Source organism: Hippopotamus amphibius, chromosome X (assembly GCF_030028045.1).
Source record: "Hippopotamus amphibius kiboko isolate mHipAmp2 chromosome X, mHipAmp2.hap2, whole genome shotgun sequence".
NCBI classification, from domain to species: domain Eukaryota; kingdom Metazoa; phylum Chordata; class Mammalia; order Artiodactyla; family Hippopotamidae; genus Hippopotamus; species Hippopotamus amphibius.
The window spans coordinates 128,622,714-128,644,674 of NC_080203.1; the positions used below are offsets into that span (position 1 = coordinate 128,622,714).

Sequence of the window (21,961 nt, forward strand, 5' to 3'; positions counted from 1 at the left end):
GGCCCTCACATCTCTAATACCTGCAAATAAGTAGTCGTCGTTGGATCTGCTAAAATTACAACTAAATGAGTATAATTATACTAAGAGATTTGTTTATCTCCGTTAACATTTGAAAGCTCTTCTAGGCTGTAAACGGTATTTAAAAGTTGTTCTCTGTGTATTATTGACTACCAGATTACAATAATAAACACTGAACTCCTGACGATGGGATTTATAAATATATGGTGCAGAGTCTGCGGTGTTAATATAGAAATATCAAATAAAACCTGACAGGGTAAATACAGTATCGCGTATCAAAATGGCTTCAATCGTCATCCGTGGAACACTAGACTTAAATTTGTATGCAGATTGGGTTTTATTATGTTTTTGAAGTTCCCTGGGCGACCTGTCTTGCCAGGGCATCTGGAAATGTTAACTAGTATAACCAATGAAAAAAGGCATTAAAAAATCAAACCAGCGTAAATCACACGGATTCGCAGTCTGTCATGAGTTGAACCTGAAGAGAGCCTTAAATGCCTGCAACGTAATTAAAACATCTTAAGAGTTTAGTTACATGTTAAGAATTTGTGCTTTTATGCAGGTGGCATGTGTTAATACGAGTGTGTTTTTATATTAAGGATTGTGATTAAAGTTTGTTAGAAGAAAATATACGGATGGTGGCACTCGACGTGTTCATATCCTGGTGGTGCTTGAGGGGTGGTGTTGGGTGTCAGGGCTATGAACACAGTTCCTGAGTGTCGCTCTGAGTATTATGGAATGGAACAAGCCAGATCTGTGTTTGCCTTGAAAGGTATCCAGACTTAATATTATACTTTAAAGACATTCTGAAGCGTTGACTTCGGAATAAGAGCAAACATTCTTTAAGGCCTGGACAAACCCGAAAGGAATTACTGAAATCTCCTGTTTCAGGCATACATTTTCATAGTGGGGCTCAGTGACAAGTCATTCATTCCCTGCAATCTGACTCTTAGGTACAGGTCTCCAAAGGCTAAAATGAGGGGTGTTTTTGTCTGCTTATCTTGCTATTTGATTGGGTCTCAGCATATCTAGAAGTACAAAGCTCATCTGTTAAGTTGGATTTACTGTTCTCAGCTGGTGTCGTATCCATGCCTAAAGGCTCATGTTGAGATGGGTTGTAAAATCAGCTATCCTGTCGTGGATTGTTCAGTGATCAACTCAGGAGGTTGAGTCCGGCTCCATGAAAATGCCTTAGAAGTGTATGCGTTCAAACAAAAATTATAGGAAAAATTAGTCATCCTTTCCACAAAAGTATGCAGGGGAGCCCCATTCTGAAGCAACACATGTTTTGCAACGTTGTCTTTCACAGATTTGACTTGTACCCAATCTTTTTCTTAACATGAAGAAATAAAACCTGACTCATTGCGTCTTTACCTTTAGAAGGACCATCTGGAATTATTTATAGTCCTCTTCTTTGGTGGTGGTGGCATGGTGGGAGGGGGCGTGTTGAATTACAGCAAATAGTTGCACACTTACAAAAGCCTCATCTTTCTCAGCAGAGACTCTTCCTTTCCCTTCATAGAGTAAGAGGAGGACTATGGAAAAAATGCCAGGGAAAGAGGTAATGAATTAAGGCTAGGAACCACTTGACTTTGGTTTTAGGTAGAATTTGAAATAGATGTGTCAGTGATCATTGCTAGACTGTCTACTCATGTAAACCCTTGTTTATTCAACAATGTAGTATTTGCCTTCCCCAAAATCTTATGATCTAATGGAGTCGTATAGCATCCCTTCAGAAAGCTTCTAAACTGTCAAGTCCCTCTTCTTGGGTTCATACTCAACACTACCAATGAGAAAAGCCATAAAGGGTAGACAGTGCTGTTTTAAGAATCTATAGTAGATGTTAAATGAACTTACTAGTTTGTTGCTTTACTACGTTCAATTTCAGAAGTGTTCTCCAATGAATATTCGGTTTTCCATGCCAATTGTTCCCACAATGAATATTTGAGGATTTATAATGGGAAGGGACCAAGCTGTGATGGGTATACAGCAGGTACTCAATATATACTATGGTTTTGTTATGCCATCTCCGTGGTATTAGAATTATTTCCTGCCATGCAGATGCATTCTGGAGGGAAGAGCATGTACCCGGGCCCAGGAAGGAGCTTGGCCTATAGGCCAAATCTCCCTCACCACCTGTTTTTGTAAATAAAGTTTTATTGGCACACAGCCCTGCCCACCTGTTTACATATTGTCTATGGCCACTTTCTTTATAAAACAGCAGCAGAATCGAGTAGCTGTGGCAGAGAACATATGGCCAATGAAGCCTAAACTATTTACTACCTGGCCCTTTGCAGAAAAACTTTGCTGACCCCTGTTCTAGACTCTGATGCTGGGCTGTCCAATAATGTAGCCACAAGCTGCATGTAGCAGCTAAGTATTTGAAATGTGGCTGGTGTGAATCAAGGTATGTTATATGTGTAAAACACACACAACAGATGCCAAAGACTTAGTAAAAAGAAAAAGAATGTAAAAGAGCTCATCGGTTTTAAAATATTGATTACATGTTAAAATAATATTTTGGAAATTAAGTCAAATGTATTGTTGAAATTAATTTTACCTGTTTCTTTTTTTTCCAATTGATAATGACCTTTATTTAATTTTACCTGTTTCTTTTCAATTAAAAAAAAATAAGACAATTAGAAAATTTTAAATGTGATTCCCATTTGTGGCTCACATTGTATTTCTAATGACAGTGCTGGTTTAGAGCCTGGAATCTGGAGGCTACGTGATCTGTAGAAAAGGTTAGAAAGAGGGAAGAGAAAAACTCTTGTAATTGCAAATATCTTTCAGAAGCAGTGCAATCTTCTGTTAATGTGGCTATGCCTCATAAGAAGGAATATGCAAAACTAATGGATTAGGATGTCTATGGAAAAAGTTTTAGTTGAGTTCTCCCAGAAGACCCTAATTAAGAATTCGAATTGGGAGGCGATCCAGGAAGCATCTGGAAGGGAGAGGGGAGGCGGAACAGAGAAGGAAAGGAAGTGGAAAGAGGACGTGGTCAGGAGCAGGTGGTTGCTGTAGGCACTGGACTCCTCCCAGTGAGGCACTCTAGGAGATCTTCTGAAACCTGACTCAGAGTGCGAGCCCGCCCCACCCCCCACCCCCAGCCCCACCCCCCCACCCCCAGCCCCACCCCAGAGGTGAGGAAGCTGGGCCGTTCAGCCACCGACTGCCAATGGTTGCTGATTGAGGGCTGCTTCTAGGGGCATCAGCCTCCCTTCTCCCCAGCACCCCAGCCTTTCCTGCCTGGGGCCAGAGAAAGCCCTGGAACTGAAAGGAACAGGTGCTTGCTGCGAAAAGCCGCCAGAAAGCTTGAGAATGATGAAGCCAGAGGCATGAGGTTGGACCCCCGTAGTGTCTGGTACTGACACCAAACAATGTTTCATCCTAGAATTCATGATTTCAATAAGCATTTGTATAGTTCCTGGTGTATGTGTTCATTTTCTCCTCTGAACTGAACGAGAGCATAACTGGGTGCATTTATTGTTTTTATACATTATGGAAGGGAAAACTGAGCCCAAGGGTCATTTGTCCTGGAGAATTTAATTGGGGTCGTAAGCCCCAGGCTCCTCATTCTACATGTGTGGCCACTCATGTGTGACTCCTTGGACTTCTACAAAGTTCAGCTCTATAAGGAGATGGAAATAAATTGAAGTTTTCGAGGTGAGAACAGGAAACTAAAACTTTGGGGGGAGTACTCTGTAGAATTCCTTAGATATCCATAGGGAAGTGGATACTTATATGCACTTCAGTCCCGAGACTCTGATGCCAAAAAATATTCTCTCTCTTTTGCACAAAGCACAGTCAAAATCAAGAGGTTATAGGACCTGCTGACTGCCACACAGGATGTTAGTGATACAGTTAAATTCGGGAAAACTCCATAGAAGTCCCTGTAGTGGAAGCTTATGGATGCATGGTTCATTGAGGACTGGATTTGGTTACCTTCCCATTACCCGGGCTCTCTTGAAAAGTATTGTCAGTCCCTTTGGTACCTCTTGGAAACAAGTCTCTCTCTCAGCTTCATTTCCCTTTATTATACTTCTAAGTGACTCAGTAATTCTTTGCGGACTCCAGCAACACTTGTACTATTTAAATTTGAATAACCCCAAAGGATCTAGATAGGTCAATGTGTTTAAACCACAGGCTTTAGTCTGCATATTAGTTGATTAAAAACAGATTTTATACATGACGTGTCCTTAATAAAGGGAGGGGAAAGCAAGCAGATGTTTGTAAAGTCTAAATGTGTTAGATGATATTTATTTGGATCTCTTGCTGACTAGCTTTAAAAGTCATACCTACGACAGTTGAACAGTTTCATGATGTATTTCCCTAGAAATTTCCCGCTCTGAAGGGTCAGCCAAAAAGAAAAGTAAAAGGATTCCCTAAGATGAACATACAAAAAGAAGTTGACAAATATACCATAAAGTAATCACATCTAAGTCAGCGACACTGAATAATGGAAGGCCTCGAAATCCTTCTCTAGTCTCGGACCATAGAGTGGTTGCAATTCATTTAATTCCAACAGTAGAAAAACATTCGACTATTGTGGTGGTAGTGGTAAAGAGCTCTGAAAGCAAGGTTTTCTTTGATGAAAACATGAGATCAGTTAAGTTGCACCTAAATCACTCTGTTTAGCTCATTCTCTGACTTTTTGTGGTATACCATCCTTCAAGGGAGAAACGATTCTTTTTCTCCCTTAAAATATTTATATTTGAGACCCTTTAAGTGTCTCAAAGTTGAAATGGAAGATTTCCTGTTTGTCTTCCAGTCCAGATGAAATAATGCCCAAGACCTCCCTCTGAATTCTGAGCACATGAGCATTACAGATAAAATATTTAAAAATGGACTTTAAGGAATAATAACCAAGCTTAAACACAAGTGGAAAGTCTCCAAGGACCAGAAATGAAAGGAAATGCAGAAATGAGAGGGGGAAGAGCTAGGGGGCAGTGGGGATCTGAGGGGAAATATGGTGGAGTATGTCCCACACGTGGCAGAGAAATTAACATTGTAAATCAATGTTCAGTAAAATAAATTTCAAAAAAATTGATATTCTAAAGGAATAGGGAATAATTCTAGATTCTTAAGGAGGATAGTGATATGAAAAATGTAGCATTCAAGGAAATTTGATCTGGCATTGATAGGTTGATAGGCAAAGAACAGAAGCATGTACAATGAAAGGTACTATGCATAAATGTGTATGACGAGGACTTCTTATAAATGCCTATAAATGACCATAGTGTCAGCAATAGCTGGATAGTTCAGACCTTCTTCCAATGGGTTGACCTCCACCTGCCCATAAGATGATAAATTCTAAAAATCCAACAGTAGTTGATTTGATGTGGGAATATATTCCTTCTATTATTGCCATTTCTGATTCAGGTAAAGGAGTTAGAAAGCCAGTTACCTCTTTTCTCCCTGGTTCACAACCTGAAAATAACCTATGACTATTCAGTGAAATATGCCATGCAAGAAGCAGGAACAAAAAGAGAATGAGCTTTGAACATTTTTAAAATAATCATTTACATGTGGCTTTTCAAAATCCAGTTTAAATCTATAAGTACTTGAAATTGCATAGATTTCGAGATTTCTTTAAAATGTATCCATATTCTTGAGTATGAGTAATTTTGTGTATACTAAAGTATTAAAAGTATGCAGAATAATATTTTTTCTCTTTTTTTTTTGAACAGCAAAACTTAGAGAGTAACCTCACCAACCTAATTAAGAGGAACACGGAACTGGAGACACTTTTGGCTAAACTCATCCAAACATGTCAACATGTTGAGGTGAGTATCTCTGTGTGCTATTTTTCATATGAAAACTGCTTGATCATGGTTTTTATACCCTCACCTTTTATACTTCTTCAGTGGGAATCTTCTTAAAATTAGTTGTTTTACAGAAAGCCAGATATCTAAGATGGATGAAATTAGAAGGAATTAGAACCTTCGAGAATCTCTCCCCGTCCACTGCTTTGCTCTGCCCCTACTCCTGTCACAGCTCTCCTTGATACAGCTTTCCTTAGCATTCCTAATCTTGTAGATTTGAATCACCTTTACAAAGAACAGCCCCAAAAAGCACTACTTAAAAGGTGTTGTATTAGTTTCTGAGAGCTGCTGTAACAAATCACTGCAAACTTGGATCGCATAAAACACAGACATTGATTCTTTTGCTGTTCTGAAAGCTGGAAGTCCAAAATCAAGATGTGGGCAAGAGAAGGCTCTTGGGGAGCGCCCTTTCATGCCTCTTCCCACCTCCTAGTGGATGCAGTTAATCCTTGGCATTCCTTAGCTTGCGGCCACATCACTCTAATGTTGGCCTCTGCCATTACATGGCCTCCCTGTGTGTCTCTGTGACCAAATCTTCTTTTTACAAGGACACCTGTCATTGGATTAGGCTCCACCCTACTCCAGTATGAACTCACTTTAACTTGATTCCATCTGTAAAGACCCCATTTCCAAATAACGTCATATTTACAGATACTGGGGATTAGGACTTGGACATACCTTTTCTTGGGGGGGGGATACAATTCATCCCACTACACGTGTGTATTGAATACTTCTTGGTTGTCAGATATGTTTCCATGAAATTGACCACAACCACAGCATTTTGGGATTAAGTCAGGAGCATGCAGGCAGCACTGACAGCAAGGGCAAGTTGCCGAACCCAGATCTTTCTAACCCTCTGCTTAGAACAGATTCGCTTTTGGCAGTGATCTTTCGAGGGAGCATTTGGAGCCTTGTTGATTAAACAACATTGTAAGTAATAGTGAACAAGCATAATGCTTTCATTATTATAGGGTGAAGTGGATGTGTATTATAGAATTAAGTGGATGAACAAAAAAATGATCCATGTCCTATATTTTATTTTTAGGACGTGATAGCATTTGATGTTTAGGACCATAAGAAAGAATTCTCTTCAGTTAAAAAAAAAAAGAAAGAAAAATTACCTGTGTTTTATGGCGAAATCTTACAAATGCTTTATGGATTGGGTGATTATTTCATTCAATTTCAGCTAGTTACTTCTCATAGCATTAGTGTCTGGTTTCTATTATGGCCTTTAGTGATTTCAGAACTGTCTTGCTCCTAATGCAATATTAGTATGGCTTGAACTTACAAAATGCTGTTCATCCTAACATGTAAAATGACAGGCTGTAATGTTCAGTAATTTCACATGATAGATGGATGTGTCATTCACAAAATTTACAAGCAGATTCTATTTTTATTTCAGAAGATTAGATATTTAGTTGACATAGAGGCTTTTTAAATAAAGCTATTAGTGAATTGATTGTAGCAGACTTTCAAATAGATACATGCATGCCAGCTGAAGTTATTCTAGACAAAGAGTACAGAATATTCACTCCATTCACTGTTGTTATTTCTGTATAAGTCCTTCGGAATGGAAAGAAATGTGTATGGGTGAATAAATTTGGTATTTAGGAAATGGATTCTAGATAAAAATCAAAGAAAATTAATTATAAGTAAAAAAAAATGATACCAGCTGTACCTATTTTTACGTGTTCCCTTATTCGTAGTTATTCATATTCTCAAAGAATAATTTTAAAAAATTGAGCATCTCAATCTCATATAATAATCAAACGAGTCTGCCTCGAAATTTATTTAATCTTTGATGAAGGAACAAGCGAGACGATAAAGCTGGCTTAAAGGAGGATTCGTATCAGAAACTGATACGTACAAACATGGGGGTTGAGGGGGTAGTAAGGGGAGAAGAAAGCTAGAATAAGATAGCTAAATTCAATGCAAAACTGGTTGGTGACCTAAGGGGCAATAAAATCATTACATTTGAGCAAAATAAGTTGCATACCATCAATTTTCTCTAAGTTAACATTTAACTTTGCAGAGACTAAGTCCTCAGCAATAGTAGATAGAAAGTCAAACTCTGTTACATCACAGCCCTGAGAGTCAGATGACCCTTCCTTAGGCCGGCTTCATGGAGCGTGCTCTAGTATGACACCAAAAGATGTCATATTTCCAAGATGTGGATAATTTAGCTTAGCCTGACTTTCTGCTCTTCCTATTCTGGACACTGTTGATCTGTGAGCTGTGTTCACTAAACACATATTTCTGGGTGAGGGGACCAACTTTTGCCTGAGATTACTATGGTTTGTGAAGCAGTCACACTAGTTCATTCCATTAGTGCGTGTGGAGCACGCTCTGTGTGTGTGTTGCCCTGTACTGGGTGGAAAGGGTCCTGCCCATACGGAGCTTACAATCTCAACTAAGATGAAAGAGCAATACAAAATAGAAAAACGAATTGCCATAGAGAGGTGGGGATTATATACTTTGGAATTTCAGAAGAGTGAGAAATTTCCAACTGGGGGAGGTAGTGCACGATCTGAGCCTGCCTTCAAGGGTGTGTAACATTCGGGCCTATAGAGATGGGAGAGGCACTGCTGCAGGGCAAACCAAGGCATGGGGATGGAAAAATGAAGAGTGTATGTACACAAAGCCAGGAGTTCATTCTTTTGGAACAGAAAGTGTTTGAGGGTGGATAAGTAGCAACTGGCCTTGGAGAGATGAGGGCTCAGTGGACTTTAATATTGCATCTGAGTTTGAACTGTATTTGGTTTTGAAGGTTTAGTGAGGGTTCAAGGAACACTGTGTAAATTTCAGTTACAAGTGGCATCCCTGACTCTTTTCAGGAAATGATATTTTTGGTTATTGGGAAAATAGTATGGATATCTTGATGCAAAACACATCCAAGGGAAGATATCCCAGCACTAGTAAACTCCAAAAAAGGCGGTGGCATTTGTTAGGCACCAGCATGACAGTCTTTTATTTTTTTTTTAATGTTTTTCTTCAGATATTTATTGGAGTATAATTGCTTTACACTGTTGTGCCAGTTTCCATTGTACAACAAAGCGAATCAGCTGTATTTATACATATATCCTCTCCCTCTTGAGCCTCCCTAGCACCCTTCCTAACCCAGCCCTCCAAGTCATCACCAAGCATCGAGTTGATCTCCCTGTGCTTTGCAGCAGCTTCCCACTAGCTATCTGTTGTACATTTGGTAGTGTGTATATGTCAGTGCTACTCTCTCACTTCATCCCAGCTTCCCCTTCGCCCCCCCACCCCACCCCGTGTCCTCAAGTCCATTCTCTACGTCTGTGTCTTTATTTTTGCCCTCCCACTAGGTTCATCAGTACTGTTTTTTTTAGATTCCATATAGATGCGTTAGCACACAGTATTTGTTTTTCTGACTTACTTCACTCTGACAGTCTTTTAAATCACTACAGTGGAAAAGAATTTCCTGGTTCACATCCTAGGTTCCTAGACTGTATTTCTTCCTTTTCCTCTTCCTGAAGGTGTCCTTGTGTTCGGGTATGAGCATTCCAGGGGAAAATAATCCCAGTGCCAGCTGGAGCTAAAAACACTGAAAGCCCAGAGGCAACTCTCAATTGTTGTAAATTAAATCAATGAATTCCCACCAAATCCTGAGGAAATGCCACATCCTTATAAGTCCACACCTCCTTCCTGGGATTCACTTCTGCTTTTCTTTAGAATGAAAAGAGTTTGAAGGTCTCCCACCGCCATCCCCATTGTTTTCATAGCTTGTTTTTAAACAAGCAAGTGAAACCGCTTTTTGATAGTAAGTACCGAATCTTTTTTTTTTTTTTTGTAGATCTTTCTCATTCTTTTTTTTTTTTTTAATCCCAGGATATTTATTTATTATTTTTGGGGGGGGTACACCAAGTTCAATCATCTGTTTTTATACACATATCCCCGTATTCCCTCCCTCTCTCGACTCCCCCCCCCCACCTTCCCCGCCCCAGTCCTCTAAGGCATCATCCATCCTCGAGTTGAACTCCTTTTGTTATACAGCAACTTCCCACTGGCTATCCATTTTACAGTTGGTAGTATATATATATGTCTATGCTACTCTCTCACTTCGTCTCAGCTTCCCCTTCACCCCTGCCCCCCCAAACGTCGAATTCTTTTTAAAACCAGAGGACAGAGGGTATGAGGCCAAGGCAGTTTAGGACTCCGAGATAGAGGCATTGAAAAGGCAACAAAAGGCAACATCAGGTAGACTCCCAAGAAATGTTTGTGTAATTTGGTGGAATTCTAAAAATTAGTGGCTTTTAGCCACAGAGTTTTGTCTTCTGCAAGAGAAGAATGCAGTAGAAAATTGCCTTGGGATGAGTTTGGAGTTAGTTATGGGGTGTAGAACAAGCCCATGAAAAGTAGTCAAAATCTGCAGCTGAGCAGAACTTCACATTTTTCGATCACATATGGACTCTCTTCATCATCTTGTCCTCCTCATTTTCTTTTAAAAATCAGAGGACCCAGTTTATTAGCTAAGCAAATACTTAGAATCACTGATGGGAATATCATATTCTCCACACATTTTGAGAATCAACTTCTTTCACAGGGAATACAGCACCTGGACACGCAATAGATACTCATTTGGGGAATTACAGGTAACCAATGATTAAATCCACAGTGAGATGGCAGAGAAAAACTACAAAAAGATGACTAATTGCCATAGCAGTTTGGAGAAGATAAAGGCTCAGCTGACTTCAGCGTCCTTGCCCAAGCTCATCCTAGCAGGCCATTCTCTAAGCCAGCATCCTGTCAAAGTCCTGGCTTTAGATCCTTTGGCTTATCTTGCCTTGTTTATAATCATTTTTTGTGTCCTTTTGCCATTGATTTTCACACTAAGTCTTTAAATAAACTATTTTTTTTCTTTGATTTAATGGAAAGTTTGCTGTGTTATTGACTTTCCAGTAAAGATTTTCCAGTGCCAGGTGACGTGTGGAGTGACAAAATTCTTGTGGGTAAATTAAGTGCCATTTATAATTTGAGTTTTGCTCAGATGTTGGGCTCTGGTAATTGAGAGGGAAGAGGGTGGTATGTTACGGTAGCTTAGGAAATGGTAAAAATAGATTTGGGAAAACAGATGAGGGTCTGTAAAAGAATTTTTCAGCCAGTCACCAAGCCCTAAAAAGCATTTAAATGTAAACTTTGAAATAAGGAAAAAAAATTGCTGGGTTAAAAAGAAAGATGAACCTTTATGTTTAAATTGATTTTGTTGTGTAGTTTCGTGTCAAAGTATTCTCTTTCGAAGGGAACCCTCCTACACTGTTGGTGGCAATGTAAATTGGTGCAGCCACTATGGAGAACAGTATGGAGGTTCCTTAAGAAACTAAAAATAGAGCTACCATATGATCCTGCAATCCCACTCCTGGGCATATACCTGGAGAAAAACATGGTCCAAAAGGGTACATCCACCCCAGTGTACCTAGCAGCACTATTTACAATAGGCAAGACATGGAAGCAATCTAAATGTCCATCGACAGATGAATGGATAAAGATGATGTGGTATATATATACAATGGAATATTATTCAGCCATTAAAAAGAAATAAATAATGCCATTTGCAGCAACATGGATGGAGCTAGAGATTGTCATACCGAATGAAGTAACTCAGAGAGAGAAATTATGATATTGCTTATATGCGGAATCTAAGAAAAATGATTCAAATGAACTTATTTACAAAACAGAAAGAGACTCATAGAGAATCAACTTATGGTCACCAGGGGGGAAGGGTGGGGGAAGGGATAGTTAGGGAGTTTGGGATTGACATATACACACTGCTATATTTAAAATGGATAATCAACAAGGATCTGCTGTATCGCACAGGAAACTATGCTCAATATTCTGTAACAACCTAATTGGGAAAAGAATTTGAAAAAGAATAGATACTTGCATATGTGTAACTGAATCACTTGGTTGTACACCTGAAACTAACACAACATTGTTAATCAACTGTACTCCAATATGAAAAAAGTTTAAAAAAAAAAAAAAGCACACTCTCTCTATGGAAACCTTGACAGTTGCTTCATCTACAGCCACTGGATGAAGACTGCCACCTGAACACCAAACGTGCTGTTTGTATCTTGTGGACAGGTGTTTAATCTTGGATGACATGTATCCTGCTAGGTGCCAACTTGAATGCCCAAAGTTGTAATCCATTGTTACTTGCAGATAAGGGTTAGATTCCCACCCCATGTGAGCCCTTGTGAGAATGTTCTCAAGGAATGTTCTCAGAGTCAGATTCTGGAACCACATCAGGCAACCCACAGTGATTCATGGCTCTTTGTGTAAACAGCTCTGGAATAAGGATAATGTGATAGTGCAAATACAGTGGCATTCAGAAACTGGATTATGACAGGCCACTGTGGTAAAGATTGGTCTCTTAAGTTCAAGTCTTAGGATTCTCAGAACACAGGAGAAGAGGAACTCTCGGACTGTACAGAACTTCATCTCTGGAGAAGATTCTTTTTTTTTAATTGAAGTATTGTTGATTTACAGTGTTGTGTTAATTACTGCTGTACAGCAAAGCGATTCAGTTATATATATCTATATATACCCCCCACACACACATTCTTTTTTTATATATTCTTTTCCATTATGGTTTGTCACAGGATACTGAATATAGTTCTGTGCTATACAGTAGGACCTTGTTGTTTATCCGTTCTGTATATAAAAGCTCACATCTGCTAATCCGAACTTCCCACTCCACCCCTTCCCCAACCACCCTCCCCCTTGGCAACCACCAGTCTGTTCTCTATGTCCATGATTCTGTTTCTGTTTCATAGATAGGTTCGTTTGTGTCACTTTAGATTCCACATAAAAGTGATATGGTATTTGTCTTTCTCTTTCTGACTGACTTCACTTAGTATGATATCTCTAGTTGCATCCATGTTGCTGCAAATGGCATTATTTTGTTCTTTTTTATGATTGAGTAATATTCCATTGTATATATGTACCACATCTTTCTTTATCCATTTATCTGTCGACGGACATATAGGTTGTTTCCATGTCTTGGCTATTGTGGCTAGTGTTGCTATGAACATAGGGGTGAATGTATCTTTTTGAATTACAGTTTTGTCCAAATATATGCTCAGGAGTGGGATTGCTGGATCATATGGTAATTCTATTTTTATTTTTCTGAGGAACCTCAGTACTTAACCAACTTACACTCCCACCAACAGTGTAGGAGGATTCCCTTTTCTCTACATCCTCTCTAGCATTTGTTATTTGTAGACTTTTTAATGATGGCCATTCTGACTGGTGTGAGGTGGTACCTCATTGTAGTTTTGATTTGCATTTCTCTAATAATTAGCAATGTTGAGCATCTTTTCATGTGCCTGTTGGCCATCTGTATGCCATCTTTGGAGAATTGTCTGTTTAGGTCTTCTGCCCATTTTTGAGTAGGGTTGTTTGTTTGTTTTTTTGTTGAGTTATGTGAACTGTGTGTATATTTTGGAAATTAAGCCATGTCAGTCCCATCATTTGCAAATATTTTCTCCCATTCTGTAGCTTGTCTCTGCATTTTGTTTATGGTTTCCTTGCTGTGCAAAAGCTTGTAAGTTTGGTTAGGTCCCATTTGGTTTTGTTTTTATTTCTATTGCCTTGGGAAACTGACCTAAGAAAACATTGGTATGATTTATGTCAGAGAATGTTTTGCCTATGTTCTCTTCTAGGAGTTTTATGGTGTCATGTCTTATGTTTAAGTCTTTTAAGGCATTTTGAGTTTATTTTTGTGTATGGTGAGAGAGTGTGTTCTAACTTCATTGATTTACATGCAGCTGTCCAACTTTCCCAACACCACTTGCTGAAGAAACTGCCTTTTTCCCATTGTATATTCTTGCCTCCTTTGTGGAAGATTAATTGACCATATAGGCGTGTGGGTTTATTTCTGGGTTCTTTATTCTGTTTCATTGACCCTATGTCTGTTTTTGTGCCAATACCATGCTGTTTTGATTACTGTAGCTTTGTAGTATTGTCTGAAGTCTGGGAGGGTTATGCCTCCTGCTTTGTTCTATTTCTTCAGGATTGCTTTGATGATTCTAGGTCTTTTATGATTCCATATGAATTTTAGGATTTTTTCTAGTCCTGTGAAAAATGTCATGGGTAAATTGATAGGGATCACATTAAGTCTGTAGATTGCTTTGGGTGGTATGGCCATTTAAAAATTTTTTTTTAATTTTTTAATTTTCATCAGAGTATATAGTTGCTTTACAATGCTATGTTAGTTTCTGCTGTACAGCAAAGTGAATCAGCTCTACATATACATATATCCCCTCTTTTTTGGATTTCCTTCCCATTTAGGTCACCAGAGTAGAAGCATGGCCATTTTAACAGTATTAATTCTTCCAATCCAAGAGTGTGGGATATTTTTCCATTTCTTTGAATCATAAGAAGATTCATTTTTTTGAGTACTGCATGTGTTTAATGGCTTTGTATCTGGTTTACTCCACCAAGTTTGCTAAAATTGACAACTCATGAAGCAAATTTAGCTTTTCTCAGTGGAGGTTAAATTTAACTGTTTATTAAGGTAGTATGTAACACATACTTGAATGTCTCCACTTAGATTCAGTGCTCTTGTCTTTAAAAAAGATGATTCATAAAGGGCATTGGATCCTGTTTCCTTCTGAGGAATAATAAGAAGACATCAGTAGAACTGCTTCCAGTATTTTGGAATAAGAGATGAATCCTATGAATGAGTGAATATAAGGCTTAGTTAGTTTGGTATTACTTTCATAATAACATTCCCAAGTTTCAGCTTTGAAAGTTTTTGAAAACGTGATCCAAACCTTTTATCATCTATAACCTTTCCAGTTTGGATGGAATGAACTATTGTGTCAGATTCAGAATCCTACCAGGTGGCTTGGATTGGAGCATGATCACGTGTGCGTGCCTCTGAAGATAATCCCTCTTACATATTTGAATTTAGTAATGCAGATTTCCGAGGCTAATACTTAGGTATGAAATAATCAGCCTTAATTAGTGAGGCTGAATGGATGAGCAGTAGGAATGAAGAGCGAAGACATGGTTTTACTGACGTGTCTTAATGTAGTTTCTCCCCATAATGATAAAGGAATTCTTTATCACAGCTCCCCTACCCTATTTCACACACAACCTTCTTGCCTTGAAATATTTAGATGCTCGATTAGAGCAGCAGGGATGTTTCTGGCATGATATAAAGGGTAATTAGAATGGGTTGTGAGAGATTCTTTAAAAGGCCATCATAGTTCTAACTCAGTTTTCACTTGAGATGGTGGTAGTTGAATGGGTCCAGGTGATAGAGTCAGAGGTGTGAGAGGAATGATCCCAGATAAGAAGGTGACTGTCAGGCGGAAGAGTGGGTCCCATTATTGCTCCTGTGCCTGCCATTCAGAGACCAGCATGATCCTACCCATCCATTCATCATTTTGTTACTGAACCAACCCTTTTTGTCTCTGGGTCTTAATATCGAGTTTATAAATCAACTACACGCCAATAAAATTTTTTTAAAAGGAAGGAGAAAACCCAACGAGTTCCTACTATAAAGCACAGAGAACTATATTTAATATCTTGTAATAAACCACAATGAAAAAGAATATGAAAAAGAATATATATATATATATATATCTGAATGAATTTGCTGTATGCCAGAAGCTAACCCAACATTGTAAATCAACTATACTTAAATGAAATCTTTAAAAAGTGTCTAGTTTAAATTATTTTTCTCAATATAAAATTGCTTTTGTGATAATCAAGCTGAAATTATCTCTGTATATAAGATTATGAGAAAAATGGGCCATATCATCATTTACCTTCATTCGATTGACTTCTGTTTTTAATTGCTGCCTGTTGTAGGGAAAACTGAAGCGCTTTGTTCTAATTTTGAAATTCCCCAGCAAAACGGTTGAGGCATGCATATCAAATGTTCGTTAACAAAGAGTGCAATTGTAGCACTGGTTATTTTTGTTTGAAACAGAAATATGAAATTTTAAATTCAGCTATTTCAAAAGCCTGAGGCTACCCCTGAATGTACAAGGCTTTCAATGAGGAGCAACGAAATAAAGATTTTTACAACCAAGTGAGGTAACCTCCCGGCCAAGAAATTTATGATAGAGCTTTTGCTATGCTTTTAAAAGTATTTTCACTAGATACAACAGCAGATTCATATATATGAGGTCATGAAAACTATCATAGTAGCCTAATTCTCTGACTCGGCATAAGGCTGTGCTAAGTTCAAGGACACCTTCCATCTTTTTGCACAGGGTAGGAGGATGGTACCTCGTCTATTCTTACAGATGTTAGAGATGATTACTGTATTGAGTGGGTACAGTTCCACAACAAGGTATAGCCTGTGGTGTAGGGAAAGCAAAAATGGTAGGACTTATGCAAATGTATATATAAAACAATAGTGACCACTTGACAGACTCCTGCTATCACTTCCTGACTTAATATCCCAATGGCCCTTTGAGGTAAACGTCATTCAGATGACCACAGAAATGTGGCTTGAAGCAAGACAGGAAAAGAATCAGACAGTAAAGAAATGGATTGAATCCAATCAAGTAGTAAAGCAACTGGAGTGGTTACCCAACCTCAGCTACCCAAACCAGGTGGTAGAGTTGAAAGACATGATTAAAAATTCCTAGGGGGAATTCTCATGACCAGAAACATTCCCAGCTACTGGGGAATTGGAAACCCTGTCCAACCCACAACAGCGAGGGCGCAATGGGTATACATCAGTGGTACCAGTGGAACCAGTGCACCTTCGGGTCTTGGGAATTATTCTCAAATCTTTGACCATTAATCCTTGCCCTGGTAACCTCAACTTCTTTGAGATGACCAGTTTACTTCCTTAAGTAAATAAAGTTCTTTTTTCCCTCCTCCCCTAGAAGTTTGAGAATGATGTTAAAAAAATGAAAACCTAAATAATAGCCGTAGAATCAATATTTTGTGTTGCAATTTAGAACTACAACATATGTTTGTATTTTAAGGGCTTATAGCATTTAAGAGAATATGACATACTACAGAAATCTGACAGGTTAGCTTTGAGATTCTAATCTGAAACATGCAATTTATTTTCGACCTCTGATTTTAAGTTGAAAGTGTGAAATCGTTTGTTTCAAACCAATGTTAGAATGTTCACTAGAACTTGAGTTTGACTACATTTGAAAGTTTATTAGATTTCTAAAGAGCTACGTAAGGACTTGGGAAGGTTTACCTTGTTAGGGTTTTAATTTTGTCCCGTTAGGCATTTAAAGTGGTTATAAAGTAAATTGCATATGTTACATTTATAAACACAATTTAAAATATTACGGGAATGTGGTGATAAAAATCTGAACAATGATTACCCATGGGGGTGAAAATTGACTGGAAGAGGGGCTTGAACATACTTTCTGGGGCGGTGGAAATATTTTATATTTTGATTAAGCTATTGGTTAGGTTGGTTATCAAAATCTGTTGAATTGTCCCTTAAGATTTATTTATGCATTTCCCTGTATGTTTTACCTCAATTCTTAAAATGTGTACAGGAACTTAATCAACTAATTTATAGATGGAATTGACTGTTTAATGGAGTTGAGTCTGTTCAACTTGAGTTAATCAAACATTGATTCAGGGACCCCTGAGAGTGGTTATTCTTGGTTTTATAAAATTTCTTGAATTTATGACTAAAATAATGAGATCCATAATTTCAACTTAAAAGCATAAGGAAAACTGCATAGTGATTTGTTGCTATAGACACAGTCCTTGGGCAGAAATCCTCATGGTCTTTAAGTGCATGTCTATTCACTCTCCTAGTTGGTTGGACTCCTTGGGAAGCAGGACAGTATCTTCTTTCTTTTCCTTAGACCTGATAGCCACTTGGAATTAAGTGGAGGGAAGCACTTTGAAACACTTCCACAGACGGAGGATGGCTAGTCAACCTAGGTTGGAAAATGGCTTGTACAGTGACATTTTCGATATCAGACTCTTGATTCCGAAACACACACACACACACACACACATACACACTCACATACTCTGCAACCTCAAAATCAGCAACTGACAGACATCTGAATTCTATGGTCTTTCCTCTTCTCTTCCAAACCAGATTAGATTCACTTTTCACTGTCCTTTTGGCAAAAGCCCATCTTGTACAGCAACAGTGCTCTCCAGTTTCCCTCCCACCTCCCCTCCTACTCACTTCATAACTTTTACCACCACCACAATTTCAGAAGAAAACACTAGGAATGTAAGTAAGCATGGCTAACTTAGAGATGGTGCAGACCCACTAGGTCAAAGATACAAAGGGAGTCAATTAGAAGAACATGAGGTCTAGGAAAGACCACACCCCCACCCCCGCCAAAGTGGAGCCTCCCAATTCACCGTCCAGTCAAAATATAATGGGAGCCGCATATGTAATTTTAAATTTCCAAGTAGCCACATTTTTAAAAAGTAAAAACAAATAGGTAAAAGTAATTTTACTAGACAATTTATTGGACCTGATATAGTCCAAACATGATCATTTCAATATATGACCAAGAGTGATTAATGGATGTGTTTCATCCTCACAGCACGTCTCAGGTCACACTGGCCACATTTCAAGTGCTCAGAAACCACAAGTGGCTGCCATATTGGACCCCGCAGTTGGCATGTTTGCTGACTGTTATCTATTGCAGTCATTCTCTCTAGAGGGCACAGTTCCGTTTCTAGTGTGGTGCTTTGCACACTGTGGGCGCTCAACAAGTGCATAGGATTGCTTCGTGTATTATCCCTTGTAGGATGGTAACATCCTCCTCATTCAGGGAGGAATAAGAGCATGCGCATTTCCTCTCACTTTTGTTCCTTAGCTACAGACTATTGCAAAGATCTCTGGAGACCAGTAGCTTTCACCACATGTATTCTAAGTAGAGAGAAGTAAAACCTGGAGCTGAGAAGCGGGGACTGCATCGAAAGTTGAGTTTGCTGGTAGAATCAGAATAAGCACTGAATTAAGCTTTGTGTGGTTCCTAGTTTTATAAATAGACTCTGCATGGGGAGAGTGTTGGTGCAAAATGTTCCTTCTTTTAGCATGTTATCTGGGAATGATGATGGCAAAGAGATGATCTCCTAAAGGAAGGTGGTTTCTCTCGTATCTCTGACGTAGCCTTGATCTAACCTTAAGGGGAGAATGGCTGCCTCGGGGAACAATGCCAACAGACGCCCACAGAAAGCGAGCGCACACACGTGCTGACCTGGAGTCGGGCTCTGATGACTTCAGCAAAGGATTGTTTTAATTTTTGCAGAATAAAGTATTTTTTCCCCTTCTGTTTTTCATGAAATGGCCTTAAAGAATTCCTCTTATTTGTGGTCTCGAAAAAATGAGAACTGTGCTCCTGAGGCCCGCCTTTAAGGGCTCTGTTAAACAATTGAGAGGGCTCTGTTCTTGGTAACAAAATTAAAGTAAGCAGTGTTTCCATTACCTGCCAGGATGCCGCCTCCTTGCCACCCCCTGATCCTCACAAACATAAACAGAGGATTCATTGCCCAGGTAGGAAGGTGACAAGGCAACATCCGCCAGGTTTGTGTATAGAAATACAGGTGACCTTTCAGATGATGGTGGGGAGGGAGAGAAGCACTTCTTTGTGTGATCCCTAACTCAAGTGTTTACAATTCAGTTTTACTGCGGAAAATTACATGTTGAGCCTTAAAGCTGTAAAGCCAATAGTAATTTCACAATGAGTTGAAATGATGGAAAAGTGATGAGTCTCTAGATAAAGAAATATATGTATTTTAGTCTGACTCATTAGTTTTCATGCGTTTTCTTTTCCAGGCAACTTTGTTGCTGGAATTTAGACCCATTGCTCAGATTTAGACCCTTTTATGGTCAGTTGCAAATGGAAGTTTTTAGGTAGATTGTGGCACCAAGGTCAGGACTGATCAAGGTTACGATAGAAAGTGCTGTCAGATGCAAACTTGGTTTAGCTCTGCAATTAGACCTAAGTCATCGGAGCTATATATAGGACAAACTGGATGACTGTGACACCAGTGTCCTCTGACCTCCATGGCAGCTCTTCTTTAAGAAACATCCAGATGGCAGTCCCCCGTAATGCTCTAGCATTCCTTTCTGTCAGCACCAGCCCTGTAGCACACTCACCAGTCCTGTGTCCCCCGGCCTGAGAGCTTCCAGCACAAGAGGCTAAGACTCTGCCTGGGGGCTTTTCCTACCCCACCCCTCCCCAGTTAATTCCAGAGAGGAGTTCATGCCCACCCACCCCCAACAGCCTTCAACCAGCCACTGATGGGAGATGGTAGATAAATACCCCTCTTCTTCCCCATCAGCTGGCGTGTTCTGCACTGTTTTCCAAAGTCACTCGTTGGGATTCATCTCCATCTGACCACAGTGGCCTCGATAAAAGCATGCTTGACTGGCTCCATGTGTTTCCTCCTATCTCACTTCCCCACACCCCTACTGGTATTTCCTGGAGACAGCCAGTACTTCATCCTAGTCTCATGCCCTGCTCCGAGGGGAACAGAACCACAGACCTCCTCTCAAGTGGAATGACAGCACCAAATCCCTTTTCCCCATTGTGACCATAGCGCACATGTTCATTTTCTCTAAACTCTGCCTTTCACTATATTTGAATAAATGTGAATATTAAACAGTGGACATCAAAGATATTTAAAAATCAACCTCCCAGCTTCTGCTGGTATTCTAGAGTGACAACATCCCGGCAAGATAGTTCATAGATAGCACTTGTGGATACACCAAAAAGTCAGAACAAAGCTTGACGTTTTCCAGTTGTCCTTCCAAGTGCAAGTCCAATCAGTGATACAATCAAGTCTATTTCACTCACTGTCAGGAAGGCCAAAGAGCCGGTATCCAACCCTCGTTCTCCATAACTTTGCAGGAGAGCAGATGGCATCCACCCTTGAGTAACTCAAGCCTGAATAGGAGTCCAGCTTTGTATTTTTCCAGTCCGTCGCTATTCAGGAATCATGGCACAACAACTGAAAAGAATGCCACTTAATGACAAATGACATGTAAGATCGAAAATGAATAATGGAAGGTCATGGGATAGACGCTTCCTCTTTCCATTAGAAATGACTTCCCTTCTCTGAAACACATCGCCTCCATCCTCCCCGGCATTCAACCGTCCTCTTCCAGAAGTTACTTTTTAGTTCTGACTACAATGTCTAAAAAAGCTGATTTTTGCCAAATACATTGGTTGAAAATCACTTCATAGAAAGTAGCACTTTCCAGAAACTTTATGAAAAAGACTCGATAGAGGCTAGTGCCCATGACAGAGTAACAGTTTTTTTTTTCTTCATTCTGTGTGCCCAACCCAAACGGAAGGGTGTAGAGCACTTGTGTTATAAAGTGTGTAATTAATAAGAGAAAGGAAGGGAGGAGTTTTTTGTTTTTGAATGAATTATGAGCAGCACCTTCCATTCTGCTTCTTCATTTTGGAACAGCTTTGAACAGAGTTACCATTAAACACAAAAAGAAAAGTCAGTGGCATTCATGCCAAGAATGTAAGACTGAAGTCAGTTGAGTGTACTTCCGAGAAGAACATCAGGGGAAGAGCAGCATTTGCTATAAAACAGGGACAGAAGTCAGCAGGACATGGTGGGCAAAGTAAAAAGCATACTGCGAGGATGTTTTTATTTTCAAATTGAAATCTTATGAATTCAGTCTTTGGATCTGTTCATGCCCTGAAGGAAGAAAACTGTTATTTATCAAGCACCTATTAAGTGCCAGAGAGTTTACAGATATTTTCATTGAAAGTATGCAAATGAGAAAACATTCTTTTCACACCTGCAACTCTTTCATTCCAAAGCCCAAAGACTCCAAACTCCAAAGGCTCTTTTCCTCTGTGCTAGAGGTTGGCAGACTATGACCCTAGGGCCAAGTCTGATTTGTCACCTGTGTTTGTAAGTAAAGTTTTATTGGGACTCGGCCACACCCATTTGGTTATATATCATCAGTGGCTGCTTGCATATAACAACAGGGGTGTTGAGTAGCTACAACAGAGACCATCTGGTCCACAAAGCTAAAATAATTACTATCTAGCCCTTTACAGCTAAGTTTCCCAACTCCTGCTCCACATCATGGAAGACTCATCTCTGGCACCACCCCCCACATTGCGTCAAGAAGGATAAGAAATACATTGGGATTT

At 39.4% G+C, this 21,961-nt stretch overlaps 1 protein-coding gene across 9 annotated transcripts in view; it reads left to right on the forward strand.

The window, feature by feature from the left end:
* MID1 (midline 1) overlaps window positions 1–21,961 on the forward strand; it is a 371,359-nt gene that overhangs the window by 286,744 nt on the left and 62,654 nt on the right. For all 9 annotated transcript variants that reach the window (XR_009050264.1, XM_057718033.1, XM_057718040.1 and 6 more), the window contains one exon: window positions 5,709–5,804. Coding sequence is in view for 8 of the 9 variants with exons in the window: in XM_057718033.1 (XP_057574016.1) it covers window positions 5,709–5,804 (96 nt within the window). In the remaining variant the exon portion in view is untranslated. The remainder of the gene's footprint in view (window positions 1–5,708; window positions 5,805–21,961) is intronic.